The sequence below is a fragment of the Euprymna scolopes genome, chromosome 30 (genome assembly GCF_053919585.1).
Source record: "Euprymna scolopes isolate OS-2025 chromosome 30, ASM5391958v1, whole genome shotgun sequence".
In the NCBI taxonomy this organism is placed as follows: domain Eukaryota; kingdom Metazoa; phylum Mollusca; class Cephalopoda; order Sepiida; family Sepiolidae; genus Euprymna; species Euprymna scolopes.
In genome coordinates this window covers 17,314,513-17,332,734 of record NC_136511.1, presented here as the reverse complement: position 1 = coordinate 17,332,734, position 18,222 = coordinate 17,314,513, and the positions used below count along the sequence as shown (strand labels likewise).

The 18,222-nt window shown below is 34.3% G+C and overlaps 1 protein-coding gene across 1 annotated transcript in view; it reads right to left on the bottom strand.

Annotated features, from left to right (window-relative positions):
- LOC145254676 (dynein beta chain, ciliary-like) overlaps positions 1-18,222 on the bottom strand; it is a 249,325-nt gene that overhangs the window by 11,894 nt on the left and 219,209 nt on the right. The window contains exons 53-56 of the mRNA XM_080113323.1: positions 17,654-17,930; positions 8,726-8,953; positions 3,225-3,536; positions 2,572-2,814 (exon numbers count right to left, since the gene is read on the bottom strand). Coding sequence (XP_079969449.1) covers positions 2,572-2,814; positions 3,225-3,536; positions 8,726-8,953; positions 17,654-17,930 — 1,060 coding nt within the window. The remainder of the gene's footprint in view (positions 1-2,571; positions 2,815-3,224; positions 3,537-8,725; positions 8,954-17,653; positions 17,931-18,222) is intronic.

Sequence of the window (18,222 nt, the reverse complement as noted above, 5' to 3'; positions counted from 1 at the left end):
CTATCAAAATCAAGAGGTGAGGCAAGATCAGCAAAGTTACCCTCCTTCTGCAGGACAACGCTCCGGTCCACAACTCGCATGTCGCCAGATCAGAAGCACGGGCGTGTAGTTAAGAAATCCGACACCCTATCCTCCCTACTCTCCTGACCTTGCACCCTCTGACTTTCACCTCTTCCCAGCCATGAAGTTGTTTTTGAAAGGAAAGCGTTTTCCAGATGATGCAGCCTTGATTTCTGAAGTCAGGTTGTGGTTGTATATATATATATATATATATATATATATATATATATATATATATATATATATATATATATATATATATAATGGCTGTATAGATTGGTTTTCTAGATGTAAGGTAAGGATTTGAATGCTTCGAAGACACAGTACCTGAGTGTCTTTGGTCTCTCTGTACAACGTTTTGTGAAGACAACCTTGTCAATGGAGGAGAGGAAAATTATATTTTAAACTTCTTTACTAACTGGAAGTTTAAAAGTTGAAGGAGAACTATAATGGAGTATTCGAATATCTATGTATCTCATATAGTCACAAATGGCCGTGGCTAAAGATACATTACCTGAAAGTACTTCATTCAAACTCCTCGGCTTAACATACACAGGGAACATGAGTTGGAACAGATCCATTGAGGGCATTGCCAAGGCTGCTGCAAAGAAGGTGGGCTCTCTCTACCGTGCTAGAAAGTTACTTATGCCTGAGAGTACAAGGCCACCATTCGCCCATGTATGGAGTATTGTTGCCGCATTTGGGCTGGTGCGTCAGCTGCTAGTCTCCCCCTCTTAGATAGGATTCAAAAGACTGTCAGCAGCCTAATAGGTCCTGCACTATCCGCTAGGCTTCAACCGCTGTCCCATGAATGAAATGTTGCATCTCTCTACCTGTTTTAATATTTTACGTATTTTAAATATTTTAATGCTGGATGCTCTGACGACCCCCCCACCCCCCACCCCTCACAAAATTTTGGAAAATCGAAAACGAAACCAGGTTGACTTGTTTTTGACTTTTAAATAATTATTTGATGGCAATAATTTTAAATCTGATATTCGTTCAAAACAGATCCGAATATCCTAAAAATCAACTTTTTAACTGTTAGTCTCCCAGGCCACAACTACCTAATTTAATGCATTTATTATTATTATTACTATTATTATTATTATTATTATTATTATTATTATTACTATTATTATTATTGTTACTATTATTATTATTATTATTATTATTATTATTACTATTATTATTATTATTGTTACTATTATTATTATTATTATTGTTACTATTATTATTATTATTATTATTATTATTATTATTGTTACTATTATTATTATTATTATTATTATTATTATTATTGTTACTATTATTATTATTATTATTATTATTGTTACTATTATTATTATTATTATTATTATTGTTACTATTATTATTATTATTATTATTGTTACTATTATTATTATTATTATTGTTACTATTATTATTATTATTATTATTATTATTATTATTGTTACTATTATTATTATTATTATTATTATTATTGTTACTATTATTATTATTATTATTATTATTGTTACTATTATTATTATTATTATTATTATTATTATTGTTACTATTATTATTATTATTATTATTATTGTTACTATTATTATTATTATTATTATTATTATTATTATTGTTACTATTATTATTATTATTATTATTATTATTACTATTATTATTATTGTTACTATTATTATTATTATTATTATTATTGTTACTATTATTATTATTGTTATTATTATTATTATTATTATTATTACTATTATTATTATTGTTACTATTATTATTATTATTATTATTATTGTTATTGTTATTATTATTATTATTGTTGTTGTTGTTGTTGTTGTTGTTGTTGTTGTTGTTGTTGTTGTTGTTTGTTTTTTAAATAAAAATATTAATCCAAATTTTGGTTTAAATAGTTTTATAAAAATTTTTTGTAAATATATAAACGCACATAAAAAATCAATCTTGGTCGTGAATAAATAATATAAATCGTTGTTGTTGTTGTTGTTGTTGATATTATTATTATTATTATTATTATTATTATTATTATTATTATTATTTTATTTATTTATTTTTAAATAAAAATATAAATTCAAAAATTAAAGTTGTGTAAATATTATAACAAAAATGCATGAAAACCCGCTAGAACATGCTACGGTGAAGGTTAAACTCGTGTCGACCAAAATCTGTCCCTTTTCTTAGTGAAGTCTGCTGGGGTCCTTATTTCATACTTCGTCCATAATTCCAAAGTTATTATTATTGTCAGCTAAAATTCTTAATTGCTCTTGATTCTAAAATTCCATTTCCAAATGAAAGCATAATTGTCGGCTAAAAATTCCAATGTTAGCATTCTTATTACATTATTTAGCTGACAAAACATCTTGACTTCGAACAATCATAATTACCATGTGGTTTCCTTTCCGGTATTTTCCGGGACCAACACTAAAATATTAGTAGAACGTGAAACGTACAATGGAAATCTATTCTTCATTTCCTGTTTGTGGTGGACATCGATACACTTACCTTCTCCTCCCTGCTAATTCCAGATCCTTGTCCAACTCCCCCATCACGAGGCTGCATTTCAAACACTGTCTTGAAAAGGTGCTCCGATGTGCTGGTGAGAAACTCTATCTCTGCATTCGGATGCAGCCCGTAAAGGTACGGACTTTCGGCCGGAAGGACCTCATCAATGTAAGCATGGTAACCTTTGTAATCGGAATTGGGCGGAATTGGAAAACTTGGCGCCAGATAAAGTTCAGTGTCCAACTGAAAGAAAAGAAAAGAAAACAAGAAAAATTGGTGTTACAGAGGACGGGTGGAGTTGCAGATGGCAGAGGTGATTCTTGGAGAGGATGATTGGCTGTCTGGGCTTGCTAAATACTCAGCATTTTAAGGCATTGATCAAGGGTAAGTGAAGTGATCCTGGGAAAGCAGTGGCACCCTCCCCTACATCTTAGAGGCTCCATATTATTTGGATTATTCAGATTTATCTTCAGTGTTATTTAAAAAATTTTTTTTTCATTTTAACAGAAAAATTCTCACGTTCCATGATATACACTTAAAGAAGGTCAGAGGTTACACCGATGAAACATTTTAAAAATTACATTCAATTTTTTTTTTTTAATGAAAAAAGAACAACATTCGAGGTTAGGGTTACTGAAACAAGAATGACGTACCATTTCCGGATGCATGTAGACCTCTAAGTAGGTTCGGCAAAGTCGTCTGTCCCAGTCGTCGGTGATGTGGCCTCCGTACATAATTTCTCCAAATAAATAACGGAGATCTTCCCAGGGGACTTTGGTGTTGGCTTCTAGGTAATTGTAAAGGACATTGACGCTGATGGTCAAGTCCCCGACATTAAATGGGTATGACCGGTTCCATCCTTGTGGACCAAACTTTCGCCGTTCTTGTACGACGGCATGAAAATAACACAATGCAAACAGGATACTTTTAAACTCAGCTTCCCTCGCGCACATCTCCAACGTTTCCTGAAATGAAGATGATAAAAAATTAAAAATGTTGGTTTATAATTTGTGTCAGGTTACAGAGCTATTATTTGGGGTCATGTCTACGGGAGGCATTATGTGCAGCATGTAGCAACTGACACTCGCTACAAACACAGGCAGGAGCTACTTCTCTCGACGAGATTTGAAATCCATTTTCTCTCTGGCTTGTCCAATCACAAGCCAGCTCTCTATCACGTGACAGAGTATATAAAAGACGAAATCACAAACCTTTATTCCTCTAAACAAACTTTATTTGTCATTTTTGTTAGTGTCGTTTAGTAGAAGAGTACAAGAGAGAAACGGGTTAGTAGGTTGAAAGTGTTCTTGTGTAGAGATAGAATTAATATATTGCAGCTTGTTGAAGGAGAGAATAGTTCAGTCCACACGTGTTTATAGCTAGTAGTCGCCGGAACAAAGGAAGCTGATTAAAGGAGAAAGAAATGGAAGTCTCATTTTAACATTTAATAAACAACTTTATTTGTCATTTTCGTTAGTAGCGTTAGTAGAAGAGTACAAGGGAGAAACGGGTTAGTAGGTTGAGGTGTTCTTGTGTGGAGATAGAATTAATATCATGCCGGCTGGTTGAAGAAGAGAACAGTTCAGTTCCGTTTACACGTGTTTATAGGTAGTAGTCGTTGGTACGAAGAAAGCCGATTAAAAGAGAAAGAAAGGGCAAAGACTTCAGTGTGTTTATGTACATAGGAGCGTACGTCCGATAGTAGAGACAGGGCAAAGGATTAGTGTCTCGTGGTAAGAAAGAGTAGGTGTGTGTGTGTGTGTGTGTGTGTGTGTGTGTGTGTGTGTGTGTGTGTGTGTGTGTGTGTGTGTGTGTCGGTGTGTCGGTGTATGTTCTTTAGCATGACAAAGAATGTTTGTTTGGGTAAAGCATATGGAAATAACTTTATTTGTCATTTTCGTTCGTAACGTTTAGTAGAAGAGTACAAGAGAGAAAACTGTTCAATGTGTTTAAAGATAGATTTAATATCATGCCGGCTGGTTGAAGAAGAGAACAGTTCATTTCTGTTTGCACGTGTTTATAGGTAGTAGCCGTCCATACACAGGAAGCTGGTTAAAAGAGAAAGAAAGGGCAAAGACTTCAGTGTGTTGACGTGGTGTCGTGCGTGAGTGTGAGTCGTGTGTTCTTTCGCATGACAAAGAATGTTCGTTTGGGTAGTCCTGTAGAACGATAAAGTTCGTGTGGGTACAGCACACGGAAATAAATGATAGTCAGAAGAGAGCCATAGCTACCTCGTAGTACTCACGTTCAGCCTGGGGCCTAAGCCCCAGGTAAAGTCTGTTCCCAGGCCGGGTCAGGTTGAAAGAGAGTTAAAGGTTTGTGATTTCGCCTTTTATATACTTTGTCACGTGATCGAGAGCTGACTTGTGATTGGACAAGCCAGAGAGAAAATGGATTTCAAATCTCGTCGAGAGAAGTAGCTCCTGCCTGTGTTTGTAGCGAGTGTCGTTTGCTACAAGCGAGATGTCTGTTCACATTACATTTAATTTTTCTGCGTGTCAGTACAATCAGGGAAGCAGTAGAAAGTAACCCCTTGTGTTTCGGTGACGATATGCCATGTTTGGGGTGAAAACAAATCTTGGAAATATGGCTGTAAGTTTTTTCAAATCTAATATGGCGACGTAAGACAGCTTCCATACATGTGTTTTGAATTCAGTTAATTTAAAAAAAAAAATAAATGATGGTAGAAACCCATCCAATAAATGTTACCGTAACATTTATTGGGCGGGTTTCTACCGTCATTTTGTTTATTTCTTATTTTGAAGTCTTTGTCGAGACTTCAAAGATGTAGAGAGAAATTGCGGCCATTTTGTCATATTCTCAAGTAGCGCTCAACACTATTTGTCTTTTGAACTGAATAAACATCTATAATATAAATCTCACCTGTCTGTTTAAATGTGTGTATGTATGTATGTATGTATGTATGCATGTATGCCTTGCAAAAACTTTCGACAGAGGCGACGGATCCTGACAAGATTGATATCATTTTGAAGCTCGGCGTCTCAGATGACAAATATCGAAAAATTGGCTAAAAACATTAATTCCTTCCTCCTAAACTCGGCCGTTTTGTACAAGGAGGGGTCGATTTTTTCACCAACATTTTAGCAAATCATCGTCACCGTTGGGTTGAATTTGGTTAATTTCAATGCTCTTGACTTCCGGTCGCGTCATGGGGACATCGGCTAAGACATCAGATTTTCTTTCACTTTCTTTTCAGCCTTCGCGTCACGGGTTCAAGCCTACCTGCCTACTACCACTTTTTTTTTTTTTAACACATCTCTTCACCCTGGCTGCCTACTGTTATTTTGATTCCTTCCCCACGCTACTAACATTTTTTTTAACACCTCTCTCCACATTCACGGGTTTGAGACTGCCTGCCTACTACCACTTTTTTTTTTTTTTTTTTTTTTTTGCTCAACACACCTCCAAAGCGCCGGGCAACGTTTTACATAAAATAAAAACACTAAAAACTTATTCAGTTAGGTAGAAAAGTAACTTATCTTTCCTTTGATAACATTTATTTTTTATATACTAGCCGGGAGGGGGGCTTTGCCTGGTCGTAAAATACGCTTAAATACGATATTTTAATTTATCCATTTTTTTGTATATATAATTAAAGAGACGCGATTTCAAAAGTAAAAATAAAAGTATTTGGGTGCCATCAGCTAGAATCGAAACCGAAATCAAAACTGTAGCATTCAAAGCTGGTGACGTTACCACTGTACCAAAGTGACACACATATGAACTGCTTAAAAATAAACTAAGATTAATGTACAGAATGTATAACGACCTTTTTCAATTTTGACCCCCTTTTTCATCCCTTAAAAACTATTTTAACTGGCAAAAGACCTACAAAAGAACGATCCATAAAAATCCAATCATTTGAGGCCGTTAGCGTCGCTCTATGGCCTTTTGTTTGCGGAAGAGATAGAGTTTGAAACTATGGAGACAGACAGACGGACAGACAAACAGACATATAGTCTTTGATATATCAAATTTGTTTTTTGACAGCATTTTCGTGCCTCTGGGAATTGTAAAACAACGTGATATATAAAATCTATATGTCAGTTTGTCTATCCGTCTGTCTTTCTCCATATTTTCAAGCTATATCTCTGTCGAAACTAAAAGTCGCAGAGCGGCGCTAGGGCCCTCAAATGATTGGATTTTTGATGGACCGTTCTTTTATGGGTCTTTAGCCGGTTAAAATTGTTTTTAAGGGGGTCAAAATTTTAAAAATCGTTATACATTTTGTACATCCATCTTTATTTTTAATTTAAGCAGTTCATGTGTGTGTCACGGTGGTACAGTGGTAACGTCACCAGCTTTGAATGCTACAGTTTTGCTTCCGGTTTCAATTCTAGCTTATGGCACCCAAAGACTTTTTTTTTTTTTACTTTTGAAATCTAATATATAAAAATCACTATGAAATTAAAATATCATATTTAAGCGTATTTTACACTCGGGTGAGAGGGGGGGGGGGCCTCTCACCGCTAGTCTAATTTATAAAACTCACTATGTCTGTCTGTTTGTACGCCCCCTTATTTTGAAACTCTTTTTTATTAATTTTATTTATAACTAGCCCAGGTGCCCTGCGTTGCCCGAGTGCTTGGAGGTGTGCGTTGAGCAAAAAAAAAAAAAAAAAAAAAAAATGATAGTCGGCAGGCAGGCTCGAACCCGTACCACAAAGGAGGAAAAAATGTGGAAAAAAAAAAGAGTGTGACGTCTTTACCGTTGCATCCATCACCAAACCGGGAGTGGCTACTCAATTGAAAAGAGGGGATCACTTTCGAAAATATTGGCAAAAAAAGCGATCTCACCTTTTAGAAAAGTGCCCAGTTGAGAGTGAAGGAATTAATATTTTTAGCCAATTTTTCGATATTTGTTGTCCGAAGGTTCGAGCGTCAAAACGATCTCGTGAAAATTCGTTGCCCCTGTCGAAAGTTTTAGGCAGACATACAAACGTAAATACATTTAAACAGAGAGATGAGATTTATATTATAGGTGTGTTTTAAAAAATTTCAACTACCATGGAATTTCTGCAGGTTTAGCTAGTTTTATTTAATTTTAAATATTTTACATTTGGGGTACATCAATTAAATTATTATACATTTGGGGTACATCAATTAAATTATTATACATTTGGGGTTCATCAATTAAATGATTATACATTTGGGGTTCATCAATTAAATGATTATATCTTTGGGGTACATCAATTAAATTATTATACATTTGGGGTTCATCAATTAAATGATTATACATTTGGGGTACATCAATTAAATTATTATACATTTGGGGTTCATCAATTAAATGATTATACATTTGGGGTTCATCAATTAAATGATTATACATTTGGGGTACATCAATTAAATGATTATACATTTGGGGTACATCAATTAAATTATTATACATTTGGGGTTCATCAATTAAATGATTATACATTTGGGGTTCATCAATTAAATGATTATACATTTGGGGTACATCAATTAAATTATTTTACATTTGGGGTTCATCAATTAAATTATTTTACATTTGGGGTTCATCAATTAAATTATTATACATTTGGGGTTCATTAATAAAATTATTATACATTTGGGGTTCATCAATTAAATTATCATACATTTGGGGTTCATCAATTAAATTATTTTACATTTGGGGTTCATCAATTAAATGATTATACATTTGAGGTTCATCAATTAAATTATTATACATTTGGGGTTCATCAATTAAATGATTATACATTTGGGGTTCATCAATTAAATTATTATACATTTGGGGTTCATCAATTAAAATATTATACATTTGGGGTACATCAATTAAATTATTATACATTTGGGGTTCATCAATTAAAATATTATACATTTGGGGTACATCAATTAAATTATTATACATTTGGGGTTCATCAATTAAATGATTATACATTTGGGGTACATCAATTAAATTATTATACATTTGGGGTTCATTAATTAAATTATTATAGATTTGGGGTACATCAATTAAAATAAACAACTTTGTGTATGTTGGTTGTGTATTTTTCAAGTTTTAACTGGATATACAGACATTTTTCCCTTTACATAAAAGATTACTAGGAGGTCATAACAACTTGGTTTCCCAGACTCAAATGATATTTCAACTTTCTCTGAAGTAAAATATTTACCTGATTGAAGTTGTCGAGAGCTTTATGTAAATTGGCTTGCATTCCAGTCGGGGGTTCGTTTGTGATTTTGATGGCCGACTCTAAGATTCCCTGCGGTATGATATGAGAATCTGCTGAAGCTGCTGGCTCTGCACTGATAAACACTCTGTAAGATTCATGGCTCTCAGCACTGTACTGTTCCAATTTCTTTTCCAAACTTGGCAGCCATTTCGCTACCAAATGGACGTTCTACAAAACATTATGCACACGTTTTCAAATTGGTTTTTATACACAAAAGAAAATGACAAAAACTTTTTTCAAAAATGCTGTTCAACGGGTTTTCATATATAAATTAGGTTCATAATCCAAAACTTCCTCTATATTAAAAAAAAAACAGAAATAAAGAAAAATCTAGGTGATGTATGTACCTATGACGAAACGGAAAACATAATATTCCAAAAATCACGTAAGTTGGTAAAGAATAAATATATATATATATATATATATATATATATATATATATATATATAGAGAGAGAGAGAGAGAGAGAGAGAGAGAGATGACAGAAAAAATAAAAGACATTAAGATAAATATTTTTTTCAAGATTAATATCTGCTTATGTATATTTACAGATAAGAATAGTGCTGAAATAACTTGGAGTATCTCATTAAAATTGCAACATTTATAAGTTTTGTGTGTATCACAACATAAGAAAAGCATGAAATAGAGACTCGATTTAACAGAAGACAAACTATGAGCATTTAAGGTTTGAATAACTTTTATCATCAACTAAAGACTAAATTGAATGTGCGTGTTCAAAAAGGATAATTTTTATGTGTCGTCACTTTCTAAAATAATACATTTGGGGTACATTAATTAAATTATTACACATTTGGCGTTCATTAATTAAATTATTATACATTTGGGGTTCATCAATTAAATTATTATACATTTGGGGTTCATCAATTAAATTATTTTACATTTGGGGTACATCAATTAAATTATTATACATTTGGGGTACATCAATTAAATTATTATACATTTGGGGTACATCAATTAAATTATTATACATTTGGGGTACATCAATTAAATTATTATAGATTTGGGGTACATCAATTAAAATAAACAACTTTGTGTATGTTGGTTGTGTATTTTTCAAGTTTTAACTGGATATACAAACAGACATTTTTCCCTTTGCATAATAGATTTAATATATAAAGTTAGCCATTAGAATAAACGGAGAAAAGGAAAAAGAATATTCGTAAAGTGTACTTATTCCTTGTTCCTTTTTGTTGGTTTAGTAGCGGTCATAAAGCGGAGTGTTTGCTGACTTCTCTCCTCACTGTGTCTGTATGTTGTCCTCTTGGTGTTTGTTTCCCTTCTCTCTCGTTTACAAAAATGCGGAGATTTTATCTCTTTTTAACCGGCTCCCACAGACACGTTGGTTGTTAAATTTATTTTTTATCGGGCTCTGCCCCCATTGGCTAATAAATTTTTATTATTTTTCTCTTTTTCTTTTCTAGATAGGTACGTTGAGCCGATGCGAAATGATACATTTACACACTTTATCTGTGATAGCCGACGGCGACGGGTAAGAATCTGGTTGGGAGTTTATGATTCCCCACACATGCCACAAACCAAAGGAGTATCAGACAAATCAGAATTTATGCGAGGTCAAATCGTGGGTCAACTTAAAGATGTTCTTAGTCAACACAAAATAGCAGGAAATCTTTTAATTCTCCTTTCTACTGTTAATAGAGTTATCACACAATTCACAAGAGAGGACAAAGAGTGCACAAACCCTCATGCAGGTGGCGCCGGGCCCTCTAAAAGACCATTGCGTCATGTGAAAAGAAATGTCGAAGAGGATCCTCAGTGCAAAGCCTCTGACATTGCAACACAAGCTGGTGTCAGTTCCAGAACAGCTGTCAGGTATCTTGACAAAATGGGCTACTCTGGTAAAACTGCAAGAAGGAAACCTCTTTTTAATCCTACCAATGTGCAGAAAAGATTGCATTCGTAAGATGGTGGAGAAACTTATGAACTTTTGAATCAATCTCATTTTCTCTAATGAGTCATGATTTTCATTATTTCCCAACAGCGTAAGGATATGGGCATGGAGACTCTCAGCAAGATTTTGACTTAAAAAGCCAATGCTGAAACATCGGGGGTTTCTTGATTATGGTATGGGGTGCAATTTGGAGTGATGGCCGTGGAGTGCAAAGGAAACATCAGTTCTACTAAATATGTTTAGGTACGTGCAAATTGAATGGCGATGCTCAAAATGTTTTTGCATTTTGATCCCTCCCTTTACTTAAAAATTCACCAAAAATCAGAAAATTAATCAATTTTAACGAAATTTTCAGTATTTATCAAATAATGATCATGGAATATAATGGACTAATTATTTTTTTTATTGAAATCTAAATAAATTATATATTCATTGAAATAATCTGTTTCTATGGGCGTCTATTCTTTTCTGTCATCTCTCTCTCTCTCTCTCTCTCTCTCTCTCATATATACATATTTATATGTATATATATACACACATATACATATATATACACATATATAGACACACACACACACACATATATATATACACATATATAGACACACAAACACACACATATATATACACATATATAGACACACACACACACACACACACACACACACACACACACACATATATATATATATATATATATATATATATATATATATATTATAAGGTAAAATTAAAAGCCAAGAACAATGCGAGATTTTTTTTTTTTATAGAGTAAAATTAAATGAAAACAAAAGAAATAAATTTCTTTTTTTTGTTGTTGTTTGTTTTTTCTTTTTCACACAAATTTTAACTCTAAACAACAGTAATTTTTTTTTTTCTGTTGTATTCAATGGTGTTATAAATCTCAATATATTTCAGACTTATTAGTCCTTTTTCAAGAGAAGACAGCGGAAGAGTGTTCAAAATTGGAAAAGCAGCCGCAGAGTTTGCCACATGATACCGCGAAATATAGAACAAAAAATGACGTTAAGAGAACGTTAAAATAAATCAGTTGATGTTTGAAATACTTGTTGCGTTTGTGAATCAAGGGAGATGACTATTCAAGCAAGAGTTTTTTTTTTTTTTTTTTTAATTATTGTTTTTCTTATGTTTTAAACTTATATTATAAAAGCGGAGCTCAATTCCAGTCTATTGTTTAGTGTGGGAGTATTTTTTGAAATAATTAAAGATTCGAGGATACGAAGTTGACCTACGTTTCTTGAAGAAGCAAGAATGTTGATGTGAAAATCTGGTTCTGAATTAATGCAAGTGCGAATATGTTTATAGAACGACGAAGCAGTAGTGTTTAAGTGCTCTTTAATGCGATGGTGAAGCAATCTGGTAGTGCTTCCGATGTAAGATGCACTGCATTTAGCGCATTGTAGGTCGTAAACAACGTGGTTCTTAAAGCATAAACCTGTGTGTGATATTGGGCAATTAGAGAGTGAACAAGGGGAAGATGTATGCGATGGATGTTTTCGGTTGAGCTGTTGTCTTAAAGTAGATCCAGTGTGGATGAGTTGAATGTTGAGTCCCTCGCTGCGGATGGCTTTTCGGATTGAAGATGAGATTTTGTCACTGAGGAAGGGTAGTTTTAGAAAACAATTGTTAGAGAAGGGTCGGGTGTTGCATTTTTTCTTTTTAAGTGAGGATAGGATCGTATTAGGGTAGCCGTTTAGTGAGAGGGTCTGTAGGAAATTGTTAGTGTGTGTATGTTTGTCGGAGATGTTAGTGCATTTGTCTTGTATGCGTGAGATTTCGGCATGTGCGTAGTTTAGTTTGTCCTTGAGAGGTAGTGCAGATTTGAAATGTACGAAGAGGCGTTTGCTGGCGGGTTTTCTGTAGAATTCAGTGCATATGGCACCATTTTTTTATTTGTATTTTAAAATCAAGTAGAGAAAGAGATTCAGAAGAGTCTGGGTGTTCTATAGTAAATTTTAAGTTTGGGTCGGCGTTATTGAATTTGTGGAAAATGTTAATAGCTTCTTCGCGGGAGTACCACAAATTCAATAACGCCGACCCAAACTTAAAATTTACTATAGAACACCCAGACTCTTCTGAATCTCTTTCTCTACTTGATTTTAAAATACAAATAAAAAAAAAATGGTGCCATATGCACTGAATTCTACAGAAAACCCGCCAGCAAACGCCTCTTCGTACATTTCAAATCTGCACTACCTCTCAAGGACAAACTAAACTACGCACATGCCGAAATCTCACGCATACAAGACAAATGCACTAACATCTCCGACAAACATACACACACTAACAATTTCCTACAGACCCTCTCACTAAACGGCTACCCTAATACGATCCTATCCTCACTTAAAAAGAAAAAACGCACCACCCGACCCTTCTCTAACAATTGTTTTCTAAAACTATCCTTCCTCAGTGACAAAATCTCATCTTCAATCCGAAAAGCCATCCGCAGCGAGGGACTCAACATTCAACTCATCCACACTGGATCTACTTTAAGACAACAGCTCAACCGAAAACATCCATCGCATACATCTTCCCCTTGTTCACTCTCTAATTGCCCAATATCACACACAGGTTTATGCTTTAAGAACCACGTTGTTTACGACCTACAATGTGCTAAATGCAGTGCATCTTACATCGGAAGCACTACCAGATTGCTTCACCATCGCATTAAAGAGCACTTAAACACTACTGCTTCGTCGTTCTATAAACATATTCGCACTTGCATTAATTCAGAACCAGATTTTCACATCAACATTCTTGCTTCTTCAAGAAACGTAGGTCAACTTCGTATCCTCGAATCTTTAATTATTTCAAAAAATACTCCCACACTAAACAATAGACTGGAATTGAGCTCCGCTTTTATAATATAAGTTTAAAACATAAGAAAAACAATAATTTAAATAATAATAAAAAAAACAAAAAAACAAAAAAAACTCTTGCTTGAATAGTCATCTCCCTTGATTCACAAACGCAACAAGTATTTCAAACATCAACTGATTTATTTTAACGTTCTCTTAACGTCATTTTTTGTTCTATATTTCGCGGTATCATGTGGCAAACTCTGCGGCTGCTTTTCCAATTTTGAACACTCTTCCGCTGTCTTCTCTTGAAAAAGGACTAATAAGTCTGAAATATATTGAGATTTATAACACCATTGAATACAACAGAAAAAAAAAAAATTACTGTTGTTTAGAGTTAAAATTTGTGTGAAAAAGAAAAAACAAACAACAAAAAAAAAAGAAATTTATTTCTTTTGTTTTCATTTAATTTTACTCTATAAAAAAAAAAATCTCGCATTGTTCTTGGCTTTTAATTTTACCTTATAATTTTCTTCAACAATGCTTCAAGCAAACTACAATCTACTTATATATATATATATATATATATATATAGCAGGGATACCTGATGTTGCTGGGATTGAATGTTTTATGGGATTGAAAGTTTTACATTCTCAATATTTTTATTGCAATCAGAATCATTGGAATCACATTTTCTGCTATGGCGTCATATATGACGTCATCTGCTATGACGTCATATATGACGTCTACTGTATATACATGGCGAAACAATATGCATGACATAACTTGCTTTGACGTCATATATGACATATATTGTGAACAAAAAACATCTTTTTCCTATCACATCTACTTTTTATCCTTAGCTGATACTTAAAAATTAAAAAACAATCCTGATGAGAAAAAAATTAAAGCCCATTCCACCCTAGGCCCCGTCCTCTGATTCTCATTTGTGTTATCTAATCAATGTGAGGGTGTTACGAATGTAGACTCTAAAGAAAGTGGGCTCCCTCTACTGTGCTAGAAAATTACTCACACCTGACAGCATCCTACAAAGCCACCCTTCGCCCATGCATGGAGTACTGCTGCTACATCTGGGCTTGGACATCCACCACTCGTCTCTCATGCTTAAACAGGGTTTGAAAAAGAGTTTTGAATCTAATTGATCCTGCACTTTTAGCCAAGCTCCAACCCCTGTCTCATCACCTCAATGTTGCATGCATATGCCTGTTTTACAAGTACTTTAATGAAATGTGCCCTGATGAACTCATTATACTTGTATCCCCTCGGCATACATACTCCCAACAAACCTGCCTAGCAGCAAAATCCCACCTCTTTACTGTAGAGGTCGCTAAGATGCTGGAAAGCCTTCTACTCCAATCGTTTCTTTTAGCAAAGTGCTAAACCTTGGAATTCCCTCCCTATTTCCTGCTTCCCTGACTGTACTAACATGCAGAAGTTTAAAGGTAATGTGAACAAATATCTTGCCTATGGTGTCACATTATCCTTGTGAACATGACTTCAAATAGTAGCTCCTTATGTCAAAGTGGTCATTTTGCTTTGTTCTGAGTGAAAACAAAAAATCTTGGATTTTTTAAGTGTACTTTGAATTTTTGTATTAGATTTCTTTTATTCCGAAACTGACATATATATATATATTTCAGAATATTTTCACAGCCGAACAACATCGCAACCTACAACAGCCATGACAGCCAACAAACCCGAAGTTCAAGACTCGAGTTTTGCCTTCATTTAGGCTCAACTCCAGTCTTGGACTTCCGGTTTGTTGATTGTCATAGTTTTTGTTGTGGTGGCAACCACTTATTTGCATATGCGAATAACATAACACTATAAATGGCAAGCCTAGGTTGGCGTTGGTGTGTCTTACTCAAATGCCACCAGAAGTGATGCCGAAGAGCGTACATGTCCTCCCACCAAGACTCTCTGACTCGACACCGTCATTTGTACATACTGTAAATATACCTTTTCTTTAATACACTTATTATTGCGTTATCTTGTTATTTGTGTCTTCATTGTATTTCCTTACTAATTATTGTTCAACCTTGCAACCACAACAGTTTTGTAGGCTGCGACGTTGTTTGGCTGTGAAATAATTTTATATATATATATATATATATATATATATATATATATATATATATATATATATATATAAAAGTAACCGTGTTTGTCCGTGTTTGTCCGTATGTGTGTCTCTACCAAACTACTCTGTCAATTTTTGGTCTACAGACTTGAAACTTGATATATAGAGAATTCGAACCCGTGAAACAAATTCAATTTTGTTTTAGCCAGTAAAAATAGTTGTTAAGAAGTAAAAATAGAAAAATTGGAACTTGGCAGGCATTAGTGGACTAAACGTGTTATTTCTAGATTTGTGCAAATATAGATTCATGCATTTAACTGTGTTAATTTTTGAAGTTTTGATATGCACATGAACTTAGCTCAGATGGTAATGAATAACGCTGAAGAGCAATATGTTTTGGTTTCGATTCTAGCTGATGGCACCCAAGTCATTTTTTTTTTACTTTTGAAATCACTACTATATATTAGGTTTGATATGATAATCAGTAGAGAATAATAATAAATACGAAATCTGCATGAATTAAAATATCATATTTTAGCATATTTTATGACAGAGCAACGCCAGGCAGCATGCTAGTATAATATAAATTGAATGATTGATTGAATAAATGTATTGAAAATAATAAGAATGTAAGTTATTCACTTCTCCTTGCAGATATTTTTGAAAATCGATGAAAAACCGACCCCCTCCCAATCAAACCTTATTAAGTTGATTGTCAAGGAACAAATTTTTTTTATTTTAATTTTTACATATTATTCATCCAGGGCAAGGCTGATCACGAAAATACCGACTTTGGGTGCCTTTGTTTTTTTTTTGTTTTTGACTTTTAATTGGCCATACAAACACACATACATCCTTTATAGAAAAGAAAACTAGCAAGGCGACCCGGCATTACAGAGGGCAGAAGTGCAACATAACTTTATCTCTCTCTCTTTTTCCCTTCCTAGCCTCCACCCGCCCTTTCTTTGTCCAGCCCATTCCTCATTTTGAACATATGCAAACACATAGCACAAGGGAAATAACTCTATGAGAAAAAAAATCAATGTTACTTCCCTTTACATGATAATATTAAAAATCATGTTATATTATTGATAACATAATATGATAAAGAATGATTTTTTTTTCTAAATTTTAGTATTTTTCCGCGATTACGCTGATTTAAAATATACCAAATTTATAGGGGTTTGTTGAGTATTTATTATACATAATATTTATTATGCCCATGGATACCAGAAACCTTCTACACTAATAGTTTTAATGTGACATACAAACATAGACACAGACGTTTGCCCTAACCTTAATCCTTGCTCTAATCATGTCAGCTTCGAGGCCACCCCAATATGTACTCTATGTAAACCTTGCCAAAACTCACACCATCCAATACGATTTCTATCCACTGTGATAGGATCCTCATATATAACTCATTGACTGAAATGATCGATATAAAATTTAAAAACATAAATAAATAAAATTAATGAATGTGGGTGTGTGTTTTGTAGTTTTTGACTTTTAGCTAGACATGCAAACATACAAATACGTTGTGGAGTCACATGCACACCGGTCGATTTTTCATCAACCAGAAAAAAAAACTTGTAACGTGACTTTGTTTTTGTATATAAATATAAAAAAAATTTCTTTTCTTTTATTTATTACCTCTTGCCAAGCTAGAGACAGAGTGTGGACAGGAGGGTGGGTGGATGGAACCACGAGCTCGTACTAATGTTACTTTGCTGGATGACTGTTTGCTTCTCCTCATTTTTGTCTTTTTCTCTGGGCTATATATGTTACTTGCTTTCTGCAGGTGCACTAACCTCAGCAGCTGTGTGCATCAAATAGTTGACCTTTCAATACTGGCGGTATCAATTTGACAACCTGACTCCAATCGTTCAGTGCGTTTTGGCTACCACCTGTCATGCGTGCTTGTGTGTATGTGTGCACTCTCAACATGGTTGCACGCAGACAACTGCCCTTCAGATGAACCGAATGAATGACTAAATGTTCAAAGAAAAGCATCTTACCTGCAGAACAACCCAATGGCCCTCCTTTGCTGACAAATCCATGGCTTGTTCTGCCACGATTTCCTGACCTTGGCCCAAAGAAATGTTATGAAAGTTTTTATTGTCAATGGAGAAACCCATCTTCTTGCCCAGTGTTTCCACGTCTTTCAGCGGATCCACGCCAGGGGATAGGATGAAGAACACAGGTGTCGCAGGACCAGATTCTTCATACGATTTAGCAAAATCAATTTGACGACATTCCACGTACTGTGTGCCCATCTTCTCTTCAATGAAATTCCTGTTTGAGATTAAAAACAAAGAATAAAAAAAAAGATGAGCCAAGAGAAGAACACGTTCGCTATTTACCTCTCCCCTCAACACAGCGAGAAGATGTGACACAAGGGTCGGAAAATAGGATGGAAAAGCCAGCACCTCTGTGAAGGAGCACTCTGGTCTGCAAAATAAAAAATGCCTGGACAGCTCTGTTGGAATTCCCTGATAAGCGCACTTCAAATGATTAGCAATAAACTAACCCCTTCTAAAAGAGAAGGTAAAGCTTGGGAGGGTGAATTTCCTAGAACTGCACGGGT